This window comes from Melospiza georgiana, chromosome 4, assembly GCF_028018845.1.
Source record: "Melospiza georgiana isolate bMelGeo1 chromosome 4, bMelGeo1.pri, whole genome shotgun sequence".
In the NCBI taxonomy this organism is placed as follows: Eukaryota; Metazoa; Chordata; class Aves; order Passeriformes; family Passerellidae; genus Melospiza; species Melospiza georgiana.
In genome coordinates this window covers 23,765,810-23,787,534 of record NC_080433.1, presented here as the reverse complement: position 1 = coordinate 23,787,534, position 21,725 = coordinate 23,765,810, and the positions used below count along the sequence as shown (strand labels likewise).

At 41.2% G+C, this 21,725-nt stretch overlaps 1 protein-coding gene across 1 annotated transcript in view; it reads right to left on the bottom strand.

Moving 5' to 3' along the window:
- The window catches only part of NTF3 (neurotrophin 3), a 47,095-nt gene extending 31,838 nt beyond the window's left edge, over window positions 1–15,257 (bottom strand). Inside the window, exon 1 of the mRNA XM_058021908.1 lies at window positions 15,122–15,257. Coding sequence (XP_057877891.1) covers window positions 15,122–15,139 — 18 coding nt within the window. The 5' untranslated portion in view covers window positions 15,140–15,257. The remainder of the gene's footprint in view (window positions 1–15,121) is intronic.
- Between the last annotated feature and the right edge of the window lie 6,468 nt (window positions 15,258–21,725).

Sequence of the window (21,725 nt, the reverse complement as noted above, 5' to 3'; positions counted from 1 at the left end):
TAAAAATATTTTTTGGAACAGAAATATTCTTTAGTCATGTGGTTATTGCGTTAGAACTGGGGGTTGTTCAGCCTGGAGTAGAGAAGTGACTTCATTGTGGACTTCCAGGACCTGCAGGAGCCCACAGGAGAGATGGAGAGAGACTCTTGACAAGGACCTGAAGTGACAGGACAAGGGGCAATGGCTTCACACTGACAGAGAGCAGGTTTAATTGGATATAAGGAAGAAATTGTTCCCTGTGAGGGTGCTGAGGCCCTGTCTCAGGGTGCCCAGAGAAGCTGTGGCTGCCCCATCCCTGGCAGTGCCCAAGGCCAGGCTGGATGGGGCTCTGAGCAACCTGGGATAGTGGAAGGTGTCCTTGCCCATAGCAGGGGTTTGGGACAAGATGATCTTTAACATCCTTTCCTTTTAACTTTCTTTAAATTCACATTTTAGGCTGTAGATTAAAGTTTGGGGTTTTTTCCTTGTTGTGGGGTTTTTTAATAATTATTTTTTACATGAAGAAAAACTTGTATTGCAAGGAAATTAGATATTGTCAAGAGCAAAAGAAGCAAGTTTGAAGAAACGTTGACACAGTTTTGATTGTGAAGAAGGAATTCTGAGGTGAAGACAAAACCATTGTACTAAATCTGTACAAACATCTAGGAGGGAACTTAGCAAGGGTCAGAGGTATTAAAAGTCTTTCATGAAATGGGAACGCGAGTAAAAAAAATGTTAAATCATCATCTGATTAAGTAGATGGAGATGCAGTGCAGAAGTCTGATAAAATAATTGTTTTTCTGTGCCTCAAAAGAACTTTGAAAAAAAATCCAACCTTGATTTTAACAATTAAGGATGGTTTCACTTTCAGTCTTTTTGAAAGAGGAATGCAGGGATACCTTTTCCCTTAATTCCTTTTTTTTTTGTCGTAGTTCTGTCTAACCCTCACCAAGGCACAGTGCATTACAGAAGGAGAAAAACGAACAAAAGAAGATCATATGTAAAGCATGAAGAGAAGAAAGATGATGATGAGAAAATAGAGATGCCAAAGGTCCTCAAAGAGCCCAACCTTTCCTGAAGTCAAACAGAAGGGATTCAAACAAGAATTTGCCTTCTCACAAAAATAAGGAATGCATTGAAAAATTACATAAGCAGCAATAACTGGGGGCTTGGTTTTGGGGGCTTGGTCAGAGGTCATAGATTTATTTCATTATCATGGTATCAGGAGAAGAAGAGAAATACAGTGGTAAAGAAATTTTGAAAGGTATCAGCATTATATAAAGATGAAAAAAATTTGGGAGCAACCTTTTTTTACACAACATATTTGAATCTTTTTCAGGAATTTTTAGAGGAGCTTGTGGACGTCATCTACTCAGATGATGCTGGGATATAGAGACATCAAACTGAAGGAGAAAAAAGAATACTACAAACTCCTGATTTTTATTTAGAGAGATAAAAAAGAGGAAAAATTGCCAGGCTGCACAGCAGAAGCAAAACAAATTGCATGTTTTGGAGGAAAACCAGAAGACAGTCACAGCTGACAAGGTTACCAAACCACAAACTCATAGGAATATGCAGGCACAGGAGATAATTGAAGACTACAGGCAAAATTTGACAAAAGGCAATCAGAGCCAACTTTTAAAAGAAGCATCAAGGATTGCATTATGTGTGGAAAAACAGTACCAGTTTATGCAGCTCCAGCTTTTGGAAAGACATGTTTTGCAAAAAAGAAACAAAATTCTGCAAAAAATGTCAAATGAAGGCTGAGGGTATTTACCAAGAAACTCAGTCTGTGTTCATGTCTGAAGAAAAGAAAAATTGATTGGAACTCTTGGATAACTTTATACACACACACACACACACACACACACACACACACACACACACACACGTATGTATGTATGTATGTGTGTATGTATGTATATATATGAGAGTCACAGAACCACAGAATTATTTGGATTGGAAGGGAAGGGACTTGAAGATGATCTCATTCCACTCCCCTGCCATGGGCAGGGACACCTTCCACTATCCCAGGTTGCTCAGAGCCCCATCCAACCTGGCCTTGGACACTGCCAGGGATGGGGCAGCCACAGCTGCTCTGGGCACCCTGTGCCAGGGCCTCACCACCCTCATAGGGAACAATTTCTTCCTAATATCTAACCTACATTTTCCTTTTCAGTGTGAAGGCATTTCCCCTTGCCCTATCACTCCAGGTGCCCTATTTGTATTTTTTGGGTACTGTATTATCAGTCTCCTTGATATGCAGATGGGAAATTATTTGCTCAAATGTCCCTCAATATAAACCCCAAAGCAGGAATAGCGAATTAATAATAAGATTAAAACCAAAGGTGCTGTGAAATCTCATAAATGAAATGTAAATAAAACATAATTTAAAAAAGAAAATGTACTCAAATAAAGAGCAAGGCATCTTCAGTCTCGTTCTGTGTACAGTTAGTGCATATATATATATATATATATATATATATATATATATATATATAATATAAATTATATTTACAAGTTATGGAAATTATAATTTCCAATATTTAAAGCAAAAAAGTCAGTGATTCAGACACTCTCCAGAGACCAAACATTACTATAATGACTTCTGTGCTTCAGATTTCCCATCCAAAGGACATTTCCATTTCAAACTGTTATAAGAACAAGGTCCAAATTACCTATATAAAAATTTAATTTACCATAGTTTTAAAGGGTTTTGACAGAGTTAATTGACTTTAAGTGGAATCCAGACTGCAATGTTCATTGGAAAGTAGGAAAGACCAAGGCAGACACTTTCCTGTGGCATAAGAAATAAAACTTCAAATTAATCTCTTTCATTTTTCTGTTCAGAACTGGAGTTTTCAAGATAGCTGAACAATTAGGTGCAAAAAGATACAGAAAAAATGGCTTTGCAAAATCATTCATCCTTAGTGTAATTCAGCCTTTGCTGAGACAAGGTTTTGATGTTGATAATTGACAAAACTGGGCTGGTGATGAACAAACTTGACACCTGGCTCTTTTCATACTGATCCTTCAGTCTTTCCAGATGGCAGAGTTTACTTCTGTTCCCATCTGTTCCTTTTCAGTAAGCAAAAGGGAGGAAAACCCAAAATTGCTAAAACATTTTATGGCTTTTAGAAGTATCTTTGAGGTTCTTTTCAAGTCCTTTGCTCTGGACCACATTCCTGCAGAAGGCTGGCAATGGCACCTATGATTATTTGCCTCAGATCAAAGGTAGGATGCCGAGTTTCATTTTTCAGATTTGGTCTGACATAATTCATCTGGATGAGAATTTCATGGATGGAAAAATTGAGAGAGCTGGACTCACCACACCAACACCTTCTTGTAAAAAGAGAGGAGAAAACAAGCAAGGAAGCAAACAAACAAGCAAGAACAGTATCAGACTGTGATTAGATAATTTTTGACAGGTCAGAGCAGAATTTAGGAGAAAGCTTTGCTAGTTTACAGTTGGAAAACTGTTCGTACATTAAGAAAACCTTTTTTAAAATTTTTTTGCAGACAGAACCACTGTCATTCCCCTGGCTATTGGCAATAGTTTCTCTGTTGAGTTCTCAGGTCTTGACTCTGGTCTAAATTTTCACTGCCTCAAGATGAACTTATTCCCTGGGGCTACATTAGGCTTCTTCCATGTAAGTGGGGTCAGAATTAGGCCTCTGTTAAGTTAGTTATCTCCAGAGTTAGCAACTGGCTGTTCAAGAATATTCAGCAAGAGAAAAATAGAATCTTGTGGATGGGAAAAGATGGAAAAAACCCCTAATGAAATCCATCAATGGTAACCAGGTAACCAGAAAATAATTTTAGATGCTTCTTTGTAGTCTATAATTTTCCATGTATTGCTCAAAAAAAATAGTTTATCAGAAGAAAATTCAGAAAGCAATTGGAATAAACAAATCTCCCTAAATAGCCATAAATATTTAGAATGTTTATGAATAAAAATGAAAATAATTGAATTTATGGACCTGGCTGAAGGAAGATTGTGGTGCCCATGTGTACTCTGCTCTGGTAAGACCCCACCTGGAGTTTTGCATCCAGTTCTGGTGCCCCCAACAGAAGAAGGACATGGAACTGTTGGAGTTGATAAGACGACTTTGCCTATGGAGACAGGCTGGGAAAGCTGGAGCTGTTCAGCCTAGGGAGGAGAAGGGTGTGGAGATCTCACAGAACATTTGAAGGGGATACAGGGAAGCTGGAGGGGGACTTTCATCAGGAGCTGTAGTGACAGGGCAAGGGAGAATGACTGCAAACTGAAAAGGGAAATTTAGGTTAGATATTAGGAAGAAATTGTTCCCTGTGAGGGTGGTGAGGCCCTGACACAGGTTGCCCAGAGCAGCTGTAGCTGCCCTGTCCCTGTAAGTGCCCAAGACCAGGTTGGATGGGGCTCTGAGCAACCTGGGCTAGTGGAAGATGTCCCTGCCCATGGCAGGGTGGTTTGGAATTGGATGATTTTTAAGGTCCCTTTCAACCCAAACCATTCTGTGATTCCTGTAGAGGACCAGGAAGATTTCTGATTCCAGTCATCCTAAAGGATCATGTTGGCCTAAAAGCAGCTGGAAAAAGGCTGTAGCTTGGTTCATGTGCCTCACCAAGCAGTCTGGATACCTGAGAGGAGCCTCAGGGTGTTAACATTGACCTGGCAGAGCAAGGGACTGTCCTCTGTGCTCACCCTGGAGATGTGCTGGCTCATACACTGCTGTCTCTGCTGCTCCACCTGAGCTGCTTTATACAGGAGGATGTCTTTACAGCAGCCTGCAGGGTGTCTTTGGGTGTCCCTGGAGAGCTTTGCACTGCTATCCAAGTAGAAATAAGGTTGATTATCCTGGTGCAGTTTTGCTAATAGATTGGAGAATCTGGAGACTCTCCACGAGGGAAGGTGCAAGTCTGGTAATTTGTATGGAGTTACCTCCTGGAACACTGTCCAGGTTGCTGCCAGGATACAGACATACCCACCATCTTGAGGAGATGGTACTGAGCTTTTCAGAGAACCACAGAATTACTGTGGTTGGAAAAAACCTCCAGATCACCAAGTCCACATCGAGTCCAGCCTGTGACCAAACACCACCTTGTCACCCGGCCTAGAGCACCGAGTGACAGGTCCAATTGTCCCTTGGAGACCGGCAGGGGTGGGGATTCACCACCTCTCTGGGAAGCCCCTTCCAATGCATGACCACCTTTTCCATGAAGAATTTCCTCCTGATGTCCAACTTGAACCTACCCTGGCAGAGCTTGAGGTCATTTCCTCTCATCCTGTCCCTCACCAGTGCAACCTTTCTTTTGAGAAAGAACCGTTCTCCAAGAACAGGCTATTTATATAAAATATTTCTGTTACTTTCAACAATGACACATTTTATTTTCACTTTTTCCTCAAGGAATGCCATCACAAAAAGGTAACTGCTAGAATTTAACTAAAGAAAAAATAACATTGAAGCCAAACCCCTTGTCTAAAATGGTCTCTTGCCAGCTGTCCTACTGCCACCCAGGACTGTGTTGTTGCTAACAACTTGTCCATGGGAAAGCATTCAATCCTGTAGTAATGAATGGCACTCAAGCTGGATGGGAGATGGTATGAAAATTTTAAGTGGAGTGGTAGAAGCCCAGTCACTTGATGAATTTAAAATTAGACATGACAGAGCTTTGAAGAATATTCTATCTGGCTGGCTGAAATCTTAGAGAGACAGACCATATTAGGAGATATTAGACTGAACTAGAGATGAATTTTGTTGCATTTAATTCTCCAGTGCTGAGGAATTTCTCTTTGCCTCCTGAGTCCAAGAGTCCCCTGTGAGGTAGAAGCATCATGCCCTTGTTTTCTCTAGGTTAATGTGCTTCACTCGCTTTGTCCTGGTAGTTCCAAGTACCAATTCCCTGGTCTGTGGATGGCTGGTGGATGAGTCAACAAGGACACAGGGTTTTGAGCAAGGGAGAAGCCTTAAAGGTTTTTAAACTTTGGTGTCCACAGAGACTTAATTGAGATTTATTAGAACAAGTGGGGAAATGCTTGGTCTCTGAGGAACTGACAAATTCCAACAACAGCAAAAAAAAAAAGGTATTTGTTGCAATTTTTCCAATCAAAATACTACTTATCAAATATAGGCATATTCTCTCCCCTTCTCTGATGTCTATGGCTCAACATATTAAAATGCTTTGGATGTGCACTCATGGTTTAAAAAATCCCCAAAAACAAACCCCAAGACACAAATTCAAAGTAACAGCCTCACAAATATTAGTAAGATTTCCTGGGTGCAACTGAGAGCAGAATTTGACCTGCAGTCAGGTGGGTTTTTGCCATGTTTGCCCTGATATTCTGTGTTAATCAGAAATGCATTGGAATCATGGAAGTGCTGGTGTCAAACCAGAGTCAGGAAAGGCACAGTTTGAACCAGAGGTGCAAAGAAAGATTGAGGTAAAAAATGAACTCATCAGAGGACAACTAAATCGATAAGATTTGATAACGATGGTTCAAAAAACAGATGATGCTGAAAATTAACCAGCTTGTATTTCAGAGGAATGAGGCAAATGAGAACCTCTGGGGAAAAAAAATTCACAGGAAGATTTCCTACTAGAAGAAAGACAGGAAAAAAAAAATCACTGGATTTTAAACTGTTTCTGTTTCCCCAAAACTCAAACTTTTCCAAGGGAGACGACTCCCTAACCTAGCAGATGTGAAAATCAGCTTTAACTTCTCAGGGCAACATTTAACTCCATGAAGCTTTTATTTTCTTTTTTTTTTTTTTTTTTTTTTTAGTAAAACAACAACAACAACTCCTCCCCAAACTCATCTTTCAGTAGTATTTAGATTGTTTCTCTTTTCTCAGAGCTTGTGATGGTTTGTCTTTCAACAGGAAAACTAAACATGTTTCCCAAGTTAAAGACTTAAAAAGGCAGTTTGAACAGCCTGGGAACACAGAAAGGCAGTTTGAACACAGACATTTTCTCTGATCAGAAAAAAAGTCTCTACCCAGATTAATTAATGCATACATTTTGTATATATTTTGTAAAAATAAATACTTTGTTCTAGTTACATCTGGAGCATATCTAGGAAGAAAGACATATTGAGGCAGTATTTTCTAAAGCTGTCCCTATATGATGAGATGGTTTCATCTCTATCATAAAGAGTTTTACTCGGTAGAAATCATAGAAACATAGAATGGTTTGAGTTGGAAGGGACCTCCAAAATCATCTCAATCTGAAAGTGTTAAAGAGTAGAGCTGAAGAAACATGAAATGGGAGAAGGAACAGGCTGCAAATGGATAGAAAGGATGGAAAGGATAGAAGAAAGTGCTACATAGAAGGACAGAGGTTTGTTAGAAAAATGCAGAAAATAACAGATTCAGAGGAGAAAGGCCTAAGATTATATGTCTAGGAAAAATCAATTCAAAGCCACTGAATTAAATGTTAGGGAGAAAGTTGGAAAGCTATAATACTGAAAATTAGTCATTATTTAAACAAGGAATTAGTGCTGGATTTATTAGACTGAAGTTATTTTGCAGTAGAAGGGAGACACAAAAGAGAAAAATAGTGAGTGCAAAAAGTCAGTGTGATTGCAGAAGGCAGGCAAATAGAGGAAAGAGGTCTCCTGGTTTTGGAACATCACTTTTATTCCTGAATGCCTTGGTGCCACAAAGTTTTGGATGAAATTGAGGGAAGTCAGAAAACTGAAAAAACATAATTAAGAAATTGAAAGAAATGCTTAGAGGAAAAAAAATTGAAAGAAATGCTTAGAGGAAAAATATTAACCCTGTAAGAAAAGAATGAGCTTAAACAAAGGACAGCTTAAGTAAAATATATGAGGGACGTCTTTAGTGAATAGTAACAAAGAAGAAAAGTTGGTCAAGATGTTAGAGGATCTAAATGGGACAACAGGCAAATATGGATAAACAGCAAAGAAAAACCACCTTTTCAGGAAGATTTTTTTAATGTTATGGAGTTCTCTGCAACATCCATTTGGAAAGCCAGTCATGTAAAATCTGACCGTGCAAATTGTTTGAGAAATGAGTGGAGGATATCGTTTTACCTCTCGCAGGAGCTGAAAACACTGACGTAGGTAAATATTTTTTAACTTTTAAATGTACAAATCCAGGAAAGGCCCCTCAGAACATGAAATGATGCCTCCCTTTTAACAACTCTGTTTGGTCTCCATCAGATTTATGAGGTCTATATTTGGCACCTAAAGGCTAAGAGTATCTCATCTTGGTTTGGAGCAGAAACCAAATACTGCCCAGTTCCCATCTCTGGAGGGGACAGAAGCTGATTTTGTCTTGCAGCTGTGTCTATCTCCTGGGTGAGGCAGAATTCACCAGAGAGGATGTTTTATTCAAACTTGTCTAACCACAGAGCTCTTCAAAAGAAGTGGTTGGGCTTAAATTTCATACTCACAACCTGAATTCATGTAGATACAAAATACTTCTTCCTTCTGCAGCTCTACAGTTCCCTGCGAGTTACCTCTGTTTGTACAGATTCAGATTTTTGGCAAACGTGGTTGAATTTTTTTAAGGCAATGCCTAGAAATATATATTTTTGAATTAACCAGATTCTCACATGCTAACTCAGCTACTGTATGATTAAACATGTAAAATCTACAGCAGGGTGAGACTCAAAATACAGGAATTTATTGCTGGAATGTATGAAAGATCAACTGAGAAGAAGCACATTTTTTGCTGTGGTTCCATTATGGGCAACATGCACATTGGAAATGTTGGAGAAGTTGATGCAAATCTTACCCTGTGGGTTGCAACCCTTCGAGAGTGTTTTCATCACTTCTGGTGTAGGTTTTTTTAACAGATAACGCAGATAAGTTATTTAACAGATAAGTGGACTTTGCTCCACAGAATGTGCGGATTTTCATGGCTACACAAGCTGCGACTCCTGCTCTGCCTGATAGAAACTTGGAACAGCCTGCCATCCTTCCTGTGTGCCCTGAAATGCAACCACCAGGCTCCTTCTCTGGGCCTGAGATGACAACCAGCAAATTCTGTTTCAACATGCGCAGACACACAGCCTTCCCCGACGCGGCAGCTCGGTCACGCATTCCCTCAGGTGGGAATTCCACACACAAACCCAGAGGCTGAGCTGGGAAAGACTCTTCCTCATGGGGGTGAAGAAGTGGAGAGGAGATGGTGGCAGGGAAAGATCACAGAGGGAGGAGTATATGGTCCTGCTGTGATCTTTCAAGTGCTTGCTGCCCTGAAGGAAAAGGCCACCTTTCCTGGCTTGCTTGTACTGTGTGAAGGAAAGGAGACTCTGAACTGAGCAGCATGCTTGAATGAGGTTTTTTCTATCTCCTTGGGAAGTGCAATCTCCCTTGAGGTTTCCTGTAGCGGACTCCTCTTCCCCTATGGACTAAAGGCTTGTGATACAATCAGGAGCATAGCTGTGGATGTTGCTCCTAGCACTCATTTCACAACCTTGAAACTACTCCGTATCTACCCTTAGCACTTCTCTCTTCACACACACATCCCATCTGTCCCCTCAGAAAGTGATGGATCCCCCCATCCCTCACTGACAGATGCATGAAGACTCTCCCACATAGCAACAGCTGCCATCCCCCTCCATCAGCCCTTCCAACTGGCTGCTCCTGGACACACACCAGGAGACACACACACATGGCCAGTCAAACATCTGCATGGATACCCAGATGTTCCAGCCCCTTACAAGCAGATTTCTCTGGCTGTGTCGTGGCTGCAAAGGATGCAGGCAGGCACAAATGCCCCACGTTCTCCACACTGAGCACAGCTTGTTCATTCTTGCTTTTTTCCCTTTCCTGCCACAACCCATCGATCTCTTTTCTCAGCCAGGTGACAGGCTGATGCCACTGTTTGATTTTGATTTTCCTAGTGCAGGGAGCAGCATGGTCAGAGGTCAGGGAGACACTGGTGGCAGTGGACTGAGCAGGCTGTGTGGTATCAGCCCATCTGAATCCCAGTGTCTGAGACTGCATCTCCCCCTCATGGACAACTGCTTCACCATTCCCTCCACCCACAGCCTGCCATGGTGGGAAGTTCACTCCCAGCAGAGAAGAAAGGTCCTTCCCACAGATTGCAACCAGCTGCAAAAACTGCCAGGAAAAATTATCCTGCTGGAGAGCTTGATCTGGACTCTGCAGTGGGAAACCAGTGTAAAATACGGGACAATGGGTTCCCAACACAACCTATGGCTACATGAACACTAATTGCTTATCATTTCACAGGCTGCTTGTTTTATTTTACCAGGAATTTGTCCTTGGAATGAACAGAAAAGGGATCTATGAACCATAGTCCATGGGACTGATGTTATTTAAGGTCTGGGCTCAGTGGCTTCAACCTTTAAGTTTAGAGGTTCTGTGCGATCAGACTGACTTCTTCCAGTGCAAGTTCCACAGGATTACTCACAATCTTCTCACCAGCTACACCTGCCGTGGGTAGAAACACACTACTCTGTGTAGAAGAACCCAAAGTCCTAGGCGAGCCACACAATTTGAAGGTGTTTTTAGAAAAGATTTGAAGAACAGCTGTTGTCAATAAATGCAATTGTTTTGAAGGGAAATAAGTTCCTAGTGCTTCTCTCTGAGACCCAAGATGTATCTTATGTTTTCAACCCTCAACCAACTGCACGTTACTCCAGCACTGCTTCAAGCCATGGAGAAAGCCAGTGCTTTCCTCTTTCCTTCGACTGACATCTGTAGTCCTTCTGTGTGCTTCAGCCCAATGGTTGTTCGTCCAAGAGCCCTGTTAACTTGTCCCAGAGAAACCTCTCTGCCCTTTGTGCCAGGAGCAGTATTCAGAGGTTTTAACGTATGAAAACAAGGTACATTGGTATGATTCTGAATGAAACTGGTTTAAATATCATGGTTAAATCTACTGGGATTTTCTAAGGATTATTCAGCACTTCTTCATAAAATGTATGCAAAAAACCTCTAGAGGAGAGCCTGCCTGCTGTGCAAGTCATGCAGAAGGCAGGTACATCTAAAGCACGTCAGGTCCTATTGCTACCCACGCACCAAACCATTTTCCTGGTTAGTCATCCTTTCCTACTCTCCTTCTCAATGCAAACATTGCTTTCCTAGCACTCACGAAACTCACCCCTGGTGTTGGCCTTACGTAAGTGATTTCAACATGGAGAGCTCTGCCACAAACACAATGGACACATGATACTCCACTTAGCCTCTGGTAGCCACCCTGCACGTCAGCATGTCCTCCTGGGTGGCTCTTTGGGACTTGCACACAGGCCTTCATCTCTTACAGCAACCCAAGGCTCTTACACACCCCTCAGGGGTTTCAGCTTCTTCCTGGATTGTCCTCATCACCTACAACTCTGCCAGTCCCATAGGCACAGCACCCACCGAACATATTCACCCCTGTCCCTTGTGCATTCCGTGTATCCATGCGCCTGTCACCAAGGTCTGTATGGATTTACCTGTGCCCTTGCACTGAACTCCCAATCTACTCTCCTGTTGCACTGCATGCACCTTGGGCTCCTTGCACACTTAACCTCCCTCACAGCAAGAGGCAGATAATAGATAATGAGAGATGCCTTAAGTCTTCATAAACTTTTTCTCACTCCTCATCACTCTTCCTTCCCCCATAAGTGGTTTTCCTTCTCCCCACACCCAGGTCTGCAATTATCACCTGTACTTCCCTCATTTCCTTTGAGCATGCTGTGTACACAAATCTCTCTTATCAGACACAACTTTTCCCTCCCTTCACCTTCCTTTGCACAGCCCTTGCAAGCAGGCACAGCCTGACAGGTCCCTTCCTCACTCTCACACTGCTGTGTGTCAACCCACACTGAGCTGCCTGCTCCTTATAACAGGAACTGTCATTCCCATCCACTTCCACCTCATGCCCTACAGCTCCCAACTCCACTCACCTCCTCACACACTTCACACTTTACTTTTGGCCTCAGCACAGCCATGTGGCTTATACAGCCCTCCAGGCAGATTTTCCTCCCATTCCTTCTTCTCCCACCCCTTTATGTCTATAGCCATTTCTCCACCAGCACATTTGTTCCATTCCCTCTTGTTGTTTCACTCAGCCAGTACCTACCACAGAGATATAAACACATTTGTTACGTCTGTTGCAACAGAAAATTGCTCCTTTTTGTTTGTATATGTTCTCCTCCTCCCACAGTCTTCCCATTATTCCTTGCTTGCTGCTCCTTGCCCCAACTGCTTCCCCTGTAACTTACTGCCTATTCTTTCCCTGTGTTGCTCCTACTCCCCAGCAAAGAGGCATCCCCAGTTCTGCTGAACAAACCACTGCACCTTTGCACCACTCCCTCTCTTTGCCTACTAAGAAACACACCCCCAAATTTCCCTTCACTCTCTGCTCTCGCCCTGTATCTCCTCTAAACCACCTCTTTCCTAGGCATTACAGAAAACATAGGTCTTTATTTCATCCTCATTCATGCCTCCTACATTCCTTAATTTTTCCTCATTCTCATGCTCCTCAACACCTGCCATGGCTTTATATCCTTGTTGTAGTTCATCCTGCCCCTGTGACTTCCATTCACTTGAATTTCTTTTCACCACTTCCCCATGGCTTTTTCCCCAGTTCTGTCTTTCTCTTACAGGCAGGCAGCACACTCCAGCAGACTTTCAGCCTGATCTGAAATATCTCTAATTAGTTACCCCTTCACATACTTACAGGACCCTTTTTCCCTCATCCCCTCATCACACCCTATCTCCACCCAGCTAATTTTTCCCTCTGTGTTCCTGTGCTCGGCACATGTTTCCATCACCATGCAAGCCTTGCCTTTCATACTCTGATACCTTCCTTGTAAATACATCCCCATATCTATTTCTTGACAGAATCAAAGGTGTCTCCTTTTGACGCCCCCCACAAGCATCATATAGCAGATTATTTTCCATACCTTTCTCCAAATAGCTAATACTTCACATTTTAACTCCTCCTCCAAACATCCTTTGTGCTTTCACTTTTCTCCCTCCAGTCCCACTCCACACTCAACCTCCCCCTTGCAGACCCTACCATCCTTGTATGTCCCTTTCATATCCTCACTCAGCCTCCGGCCTGTACCTTTTCCTATCTCTCTCTCCTGTTACTTCCTCTTGTGAGCTCCTAAACTTTCTGCCACCCACAAAGATCCCCTTTTTCCAGTTGATGTGCAGCAGTTTCCCTTTCAAGCTGACCACCTTTGCATGTCTCACCTGCCTTTATTACCCCAGTGCACAACAGTGAACATGTAGCACTTTATTTCTGTGGTATTACACCTTCCCTCCAGTTTTTATATATCTTTATGTGCACCATTTCATTTTTTGTTCCCTGAAGAGAAAAAAACTCCAACCCACAGCAGAACAATACAAACAAAACCAAAACCCCTTAAACCTACGTGTTCTGCATACTTCAACATGAACACAAAGCACCCCCCTGCTGACTCTGCTGGTACCTCCACTTCTCCCCATGTTTTGGCTCCACCTGCAATCATGCCTGGATTTTGTCTCCCCACCATGCTCAGACACAGAGTCCCTGGTATTTACATGTGTATCTCAGACCAGTCTTTTTACTACCAGCAGCTGGGACCATGCTGAGCTCTTCCATTCTCTCATTCTCTGCTGCTCTGCTTTTGTCTGGCAAGGCTTTTCTCTTTTTCTTTTTCTTTTTCTTTTTCTTTTTCTTTTTCTTTTTCTTTTTCTTTTTCTTTTTCTTTTTCTTTTTCTTTTTCTTTTTCTTTTTCTTTTTCTTTTTCTTTTTCTTTACTATTAGATTTTCCTTTTCCTTGCATCCCATTTATAGGTGCTTCTTGTGCCACTTCTCTACCTGCAAGCTTGCACATATCAGGTATTTCTGCGCCTGAAAGTGCCTCTGCTACTTGTCTGGATATTTTCCTGAAGGCACAAATGCAAAGGCAAAACTTTACATACCATTTGCACTCCTCATGCAACAAATCACATGAGCCTGAGAGCAAAGAGTGTTTTCTGAAAGACTGTAGCTCACAACAATCCTCTGGACCATATAATATACATCCCTGTCTATTTAAATAGGGGGGAGGGGGAGAAGTAACCCCTCACACATACACACACACACACACACACACACACACACACACACACACAGTCATCTCTAAATAACTGGTTTTGCAATATAGGAACCAGACAATGCACACATAGCAGACCTATTCAATCCAAAATATCCATCTGTCCAGATACTGCATATTTATAGTTATAGCTTTTATATAGCTTTCCCATTTATTTTAATAAAGGATTAAGAACTGATCAGAAAACTATCTAAACCATTCAAGGACTTTTTCCCCTCTTGGCTAAGAGCAGTTTGGTGTCTCCATAAGGACTCGCCAGTAACTGACGCTTCAAGCTGCATTTCAGCTGCTTAGATGAGAAACAGCTTTCTATTTTGCTCTCTAGATGTGCATCTCTGTTGATTAGTTGTCTACTGTATTCCTAGAAGGTACTCACCAAATGCTGGGAGCTGCAGTGTAAGAATAGTTTCCCTGCTATTCCAGCACAGAGTGAGTGTATCTTTTTCACCTAGACACAGATGCGCAGGGAATCTTTTGATCTCCAGCTCTTCCCACAGAATTTAGTGTTTGGGTTTAAAGAGAATGAGGATTAATTCAAAGGTCATGAAGAGGGTTTCCAGTGTCTGGCATACACACAAAGTATGAAAGCTCCAGTGAAGCTGGTTACCTGTGGCAGGCAAGGTCTAGGAATTGGGAATTTTGGCTTTGCTTGTCACGGGCTCTAACTTTGCCGGAGGGCAAGCTTGCTATGTGTGCTGAGGCTGGTTCTTGCAAACCACGGTCAAGATTTTCAATCCCTTTTGTTATATCCGAACTTGCTGGTCTCCCTCTTAAGACAAAACCTAAAGTCTCCTTTGCTTTTGCCTCTTAAATCAGATTTCCTGCAGCACCTTGCATTTCTCCTTCACCACTTTCTTTCCAGGGACTCAAACAACAGCGTGAGGAGCAGGAGGAGAGGGGAACCTCAGGACTGAAGCAAGCTATAGGGCAAGTAGGGGTGAGGGAAGGAGGAGGAACAATGGGAAAGGCAACATTTGGGACACATCTACCACTTACAAGACCCACATCTCCTCCCAATTATACTTCTTTAAAGGACCCCCCCCCTCCCCTCCCCGCCCTCTTAGGACCCCATTAGAAAATGACAAATTTCCCTTACCGTGGTAGGAGTAACCATGGCATCCGTGTGAATGTTTCCAGAAAAGTCGACATGAAGAGAAAGGTGGATGTAAATATGTTCATTCAAAGTCCCAAAGTTGGTCTGCTTGGGTTGTGGAGAGTTGCTCTATGGGAGAGGAGCCTTAAACTCTGAGTCCTGTGAACATAATCTGCTCGATTATAACAAACCAGCTCAGCCAGATGGCTCTGTGCTTCGTGGATTAACCCCTTTATTGCCACACTTTGCTTTCTCGACCTACCATTTATAACAACCTTGCACGGCTGGGGAAATTCAGAGAATGAGGCATTTTTTTGAAAATGGCAATACTGTCATAAAGGTTCTTTTTCCCTCTGTGTGCTCTAAGAAGACATCCTGTGCCTTTTTTCCTTTTTTTTTTTTTTTTCCCCAAATCCAATTGATGGCTTTATTCCTCTTCCTGGCAAAACCTCTTCATATTTTTAAGAACGTTATTAGCACCAGGGAACATTTTAGAGAATTCTTTTGTTAAATCACCACCATCCCTTCCAGACTGCGATTCTCAGCAGACGAGTATTTTATTGCAGGAATGTCTCTGCGCTTGCACTCTAATGGTCCATCCACTCCCCCCTTCCTGCCCCTCTGTCCCCCACGCTCCCTCTGTCTCCCACATGCACACACATGCACATGCTTTGCTCACACTGCCAGCATGTGCTGCTATTCCTACCAGTGTTCACAAGTCACTGTAGGACATGTCAAGCAGGTGAAATAGAGACACAGAGCTACAGTGCCACAAACCCCTGCTCCCTTGCTCTGACTTCCCTTTCAATGTTTTTTTTTTCCAGTTATTTGCAAATCTTTGACAAATTTATTTCTTCAGTCAGTATTTTTGTCAAGGAAGTCACCCGCCATGACACAAAAAGAAGTGCTGGGAGAAACACTCACTGTTAAGAAGACTTTAGAATGGATTTGTGTACAGTTCCTCCTCTTTTGACTTGCAGATTTGTCCATTAAGGATGGCAAGTGCCAAAAACATGGAAAGATCATCAGCAACCAGCAGTGACTGGTTCCCAAACTTTTTATTTAGAGAGATCGCTCCCAGAGATGGCTGATAAATTTAGCTGCATGCCTCTAAGTCTCTCTCTAAATTTACATGCTTAAGTCATCTTTCTTTTCTGTTTGATTTGAGCTTAATTGAGCAAGTCATAACCATAAGAACGTGGTCATATAAGATATGAGGTGACACTTTAAATCATAAGGGTCACCAAATTGTTTCCTTAAAGAATACTTTTACTAACTCAATAAGTTTTTTCTGTTCCTGTTTAACCATGGATTTTTTTCTCTTTCCCTTCCCTGTTTAAAGATAATTAGCCCTCTATTGCTAGCAAAGCTTTGTACCATCTCCTTTAAGACATTTTAATCTACCTGGAAAGTTGTCACAGTTTTATTGAAATATTTACCACCATAGATTGAAATACAGATGGTGTTCTTAGTTGCAATTGTCCTTTCTCTGGAATTTTTCAAGCATAAAGTGATCCCATTTAGAGGATTCTGTAATTTAAATGGTCCTGTTGAGGGGATTCCACAATTTGTGTCTGTCTCACAAGTTCTGCCTTTCTCACCCAGATGGAGAACAAAAGTCATCTTCCACCACCACCTCCTAAGAATTCTATACTAAAACTTGCTGCTCGGCCAATTAAAAAAAAAAAAAAGCAAACCAAACAAAAAAACAAACAAACAAACAAACAAAAAAACAACAACAACAAAAAAACCACCACCCCCCCCCATTAAATAAAGCAACAAACAAAACCCCAAACCTCCTCAAACTTGTATATCTCTAGTTCCAATGGTTTTTGTCTCACCCTGTTCCTGAATGCTGTTTCCATCTGATTTAGAGCTTTTTCAGCTAAGATGAGGGAACTCGAGTTAAATCCTGTGCATCCCCCACCCAGCCCAAGCACTGCATTCAGATCTGAGAAATACCTAAAATGTGACTCAGCTTTTAATCTACTGAAGTAGACAAACAGTGCTAGTAATAGAAAACCGTCCTGTGGCTGGTGAACAAACGTTCCTCTGAAGGTAGGCAAAGGGTTAAGCCTCTGAAGGCAGCCCTAGCCCGGGAACTTCACATTTGCAGTAGCGAAAAAAAAACCTCACAGAAAAAAAAAGGGAAAAAAAAAGCAGCAAAAGAAGAAGGCTAGAAGTAAATAGAAGCAAATGACCTGGGCAGGAGGGCTGCCTACCTCTGATGGGAGGCAACCCTCCAAAAGCTTGCACAAGTGGAGGAGTTTTGCCCTCTGTCTGGGTCTGTGGGCAATCAGACGCCTTGTAATTTGAGATGTGACACCTTAATCTTGCCAAATATGTGTGCACTGCAAAAAGCATTGTAGACAGCCTGTTTTCCCAGCCAGGGAAAATGGAGACATGTTTGGTCCTTGCCGTTTTCCAACCTTTCCCCTACAGATGTTTCTGTTGTTCTGAAGCTGCTTCTTTCTAGGTATTTCTACATCTTCAGCTGTTATTCTGGGTGTGGGGTGGTTGCTTCCCTCATGTTAACCCTTAGAATAGGTGGGTTTCTTTCACACTTTAAGCAGGTTTCTGAATTCTTAATAAGAAGCAATCCAGCTCCCAAATGGTCACCTTATTTTATCTGCCGCCCTTGGATCTGAGGTTCTGAAAAAAAAAGTTAAAAATAAAAAAATTTTTAATATAGTTAAAATATTACTTTGAACAAGTCCCTGTTCTGTCTTGAAGAATCTGAAACATTGCTCAAAGCATGCTGGAGAAAGTAACCTTTGAATTCTGGCAATTTTAATTGGGATAATTACAAGACATTGATCTGATTAATTAGGCACTTGACCAGACTTCAAAACATGTGATATTTTATATACTTTGAAGACATGCATTTTTCTGTACATATTAACAAATACCACTGAGATTTCATTTGATGATAAAAAATTGAATATTTATGGGGAAGACATGCGTCTGAGCATGCAAATGCATGAACATTTTATGGGGTTTAATGCATACCTTGAGTTATTCTAAAAGCAGGGAGCATGTTCTATAATGGTTAGCTTTTGCAACAGCACCACTTCGTGGTTGAATTCCCAAACAGATCTGAAAAAGGGGCTGTAGGGACTGTAGGGACACTACATGTGCCTCAGCAAGTCTGAGCAGTTCCCATGGTGGCTGGTTTTAATATCCTTTGACAAAAGCACTTACCTGGGATGGAAATGTGTTCCAGCCATATGGTCCTCTCTTTTTTAAAATGGTGGGTTTAAAGTAAAGGCTAAGGAAGAAGTGGGAGGAGAAGATTAGCTCTGAGCATTTTGACCAACTGATAATTTCAGTATAGAAGGCTGTTCACCTTCCAAATACCAAAATCACTTTGGTTCTAATTTTCAGAATTTTATAAAGGGCCTGACAACATCTCTAGAAATGTTTGTTGTACTTGAAATGTGCTGCAAATGTTTTCTTGGAAGTAAAAAGGAATCCAACTATCTTTTTATTTGGTGGAAATGGTGGTGGGAAAGAATAGAAATTATTTATTTAAACATTATTTAAATATTGTTTGAAGAATACCAATGGTGCTATTTCAGAGCTGAAGAAATTTCTGAAACCTCATTGGCATTCTCACTTGCACCCAGGCTAGGCAAATGAGAAGTATTAGAAAGAATTTCCAAGCATGATTCACAAAGAACTTCAAGCTTAGTTTTGTTACATATTTCTTGGAAAGTTGTCTTCTGCAGCTTTCCCTCTTTCTTAAAAATAATTAGGACAACTCATGACAACATAGTAGATCAAAGATGCCACAGTGTAAAATGTGTACCCAGAGCTGTAGGCATGCCAGGAGGGAGGATGGGAATAATGCGTGTAAATAAGCAGGACTTCTGGCCACACCCTGAAAACCGTTATTCTTCAGAGCTTTTTCTAAAAAAAGGCATTTTACAGAATCAGCTTTTATGCAATTAACCTTCAAACCTCTTTTCTTGTCAGAGAATTAGCAAAGTGAGATTAAATGAGATAATAATAATAATATTAATTAAAATAACATCCAGATGCACTAAAATGCACCTAGTAAGTACAACTACAGTAACTTTCTTGCATGAAAAATTTTACACACAAGCAGCATGGCAGTACTCAAACCAAAATTTTAATTGTTTTACAAATATTTTTCATTTAAAAGGAAATTTATTGATCTGTACTCCTATATCAAAATAAAACTATATCTTAAGTGATATACAAAAAGGGATTTACACTCTCCAATATGTAGCTGCGTTTTGGCAGTACAGTTATGGATGATTACAAATCTCTCGAATGTACTAATGTGTTACATCACTTATCAGCTTAGCTCATATTTTAGATTTACATAATATTTGTCTTTTTCTGTTGCTATCCTTTTATTTTTCATAGATGGTCTTTGTTGCAGGAATAATTCAGAAACAATGTTAGTTGATGATAGGCAACATTTTGGGAAAAAAATATATTCCTTGTAATTATAAAATACTTTGAACCCCTACTCATTTTTTATAATTCCAAGTGAGCTGAAGAGGACTTGCATGACTATCAGTAAGAAAAATGCTGAGGAAAAAAATCAAATTAAAACCATATGAAGAGGTTTGGTTCCATTACTTATGCTAGGACTGGGAAAAGGTGCCTGAAGTTTTTAATGATGGAGGAAGAGGAGGATTTGGAGTCACAGCACCATTCTTTTGTGAAGAAGATAAATTCCACACTGGGACATATAAGAAGATACATAAAGTGCTTGGTAAGATGTCAGCTGGGATGCTAGGACTCAGTTCTGACCATGTTAAAGTCAGAGAAGATCTGGAAAGTGACAGAAGAAATGATTAAATGTCTCATGTAGTTTAAAATATGGTGGAAAACCCCAACCGAGTAAAGAAATCAGTGAGGACTCACAAGGCTATAATGGATCCTCGCCAGGGCAAGGGCAGGTCTAGGTGTTCTCTCTCCCCCAGTTCTGCTATGATTACATGACTTAAACCACCACAGAAAGCAAATATGTTCAGGAACACCTTGTACTCAGGACGCTGGCATAGCTTTTGAAGAAAACTTCCCAGTGAAAGCCTTCAGGAAGTTTCCACTACATATTCATATGACTTGGTTTGGGACACTTAATGCCTTTATCGTGGGGAAATTTTCCCACAGGGAGGTCACCACCACAGTACTGGTTTTCCCTCCTGGACTGGTGCTTCTGCACCTTTCAGGTGCAGTGGAACTGTAGTAGCTGGAGCCAATTGAAGGAGGATGAAAGAAATGACAACAAATTTATGTTTTTCAAAATAAAGATAAAAATAAATATAAGTCAAGCAGTTCCAAGTGAAAGGGGCTTAGAGCATTGCTGGTGTGGCATCTGTTAGATCCAAGCAGGCTGCCCATCACTGAAATGAAAGGCTCAGTTCCACACTACACATCCAGGAAATGTGTCCTGACCTGTGTGTTTATTCCTACTCTTAAATGTCAAATATAGATGCTCTTCTCAATGGTCACTACCTGAAGAAATAGAAAATAGAGCAAAGCAAAGCAAGGTTGAATAGTGAAACACTCTGCAAAAAGTGAAGCTCATTCATTTGCAATCAGCTACAAAAATTGATGTAACAATGGGCAATGATATTTTGCATCAACTAATCTAGTTAACATTCTTCTTTTTGTCTGCTGGAATAGAAAAAGTTTTGGTTCAAAATATAGCTGACAAAGTGCATTTAACATCAGAAATCAACTTGTTGAAGCCAAAGGGACCTTTCTCAGTGCTGGCTTGCATCCCTCGTAGTTAATATTTGTGTATTGTGTCCTTACAAAGCAATTTTATTTGAATGAAAGCAACTTGCATTTAAACTTTTTATCTAATGGATGCTGATGTCCATTTCACTGAGCTTCTACATTTTAATTCCCTAAAACCTTAGTGTGAAATCACATTTACTGGAGGAGGGGCAGGGCAGCCAATGTGGTATGGATCAATTTTCAGGCAGCTGAAAACTGTAAGTCCCCTTTGAGCCAATGCAGATGTACAGACAGGGGGTTTGAAATAATTCTGGGCCAAAGTGTGCTCTCTCTGTCCATCTTGCACTATCTTTTCTTATCTTTTTTTTTTTTCCTTAAGTAAGGCATTTCCCAAGCCTAGTATGCACATGTAACTAAGTACTCTTTGAGGACCTAAAGGTAAAACATTTAATGCATCTTTCTACAGTATTAAGTTTAAGCTCACTGGGGTTATCGGTGAGCTAGTTAGGCAGTCCCTGGATTGATTTGGGACTGTTTCAAATGATGGTGTCCCCAGCAGCCTCCAGGCAGGCCTGGCAGCTGGATCATTGCAGCCACATCCCCAGCAGGATGCTCCTTCCCTCCTAACAGGCAAGGGATGTGCTGATGCTCTGCATCCAGCTCAACATATGGATCAAGGATGCACAACAGAATCAAAACCACTCTTTAGGAGCTGTGTGAGCAGGCAATGGAGTCTTTTGCATGCTGAAAGCCTTTTCTTAACCACGATTCAAAGAAAGACATTACCTTTTTCTTTCATTGCAATGCATATCATTTTTAAAACCAAGTAAACAGACAAATGTTTTTCACTCACATTCCATTCTTTCCCAGTTTTATTTGGAAGAAC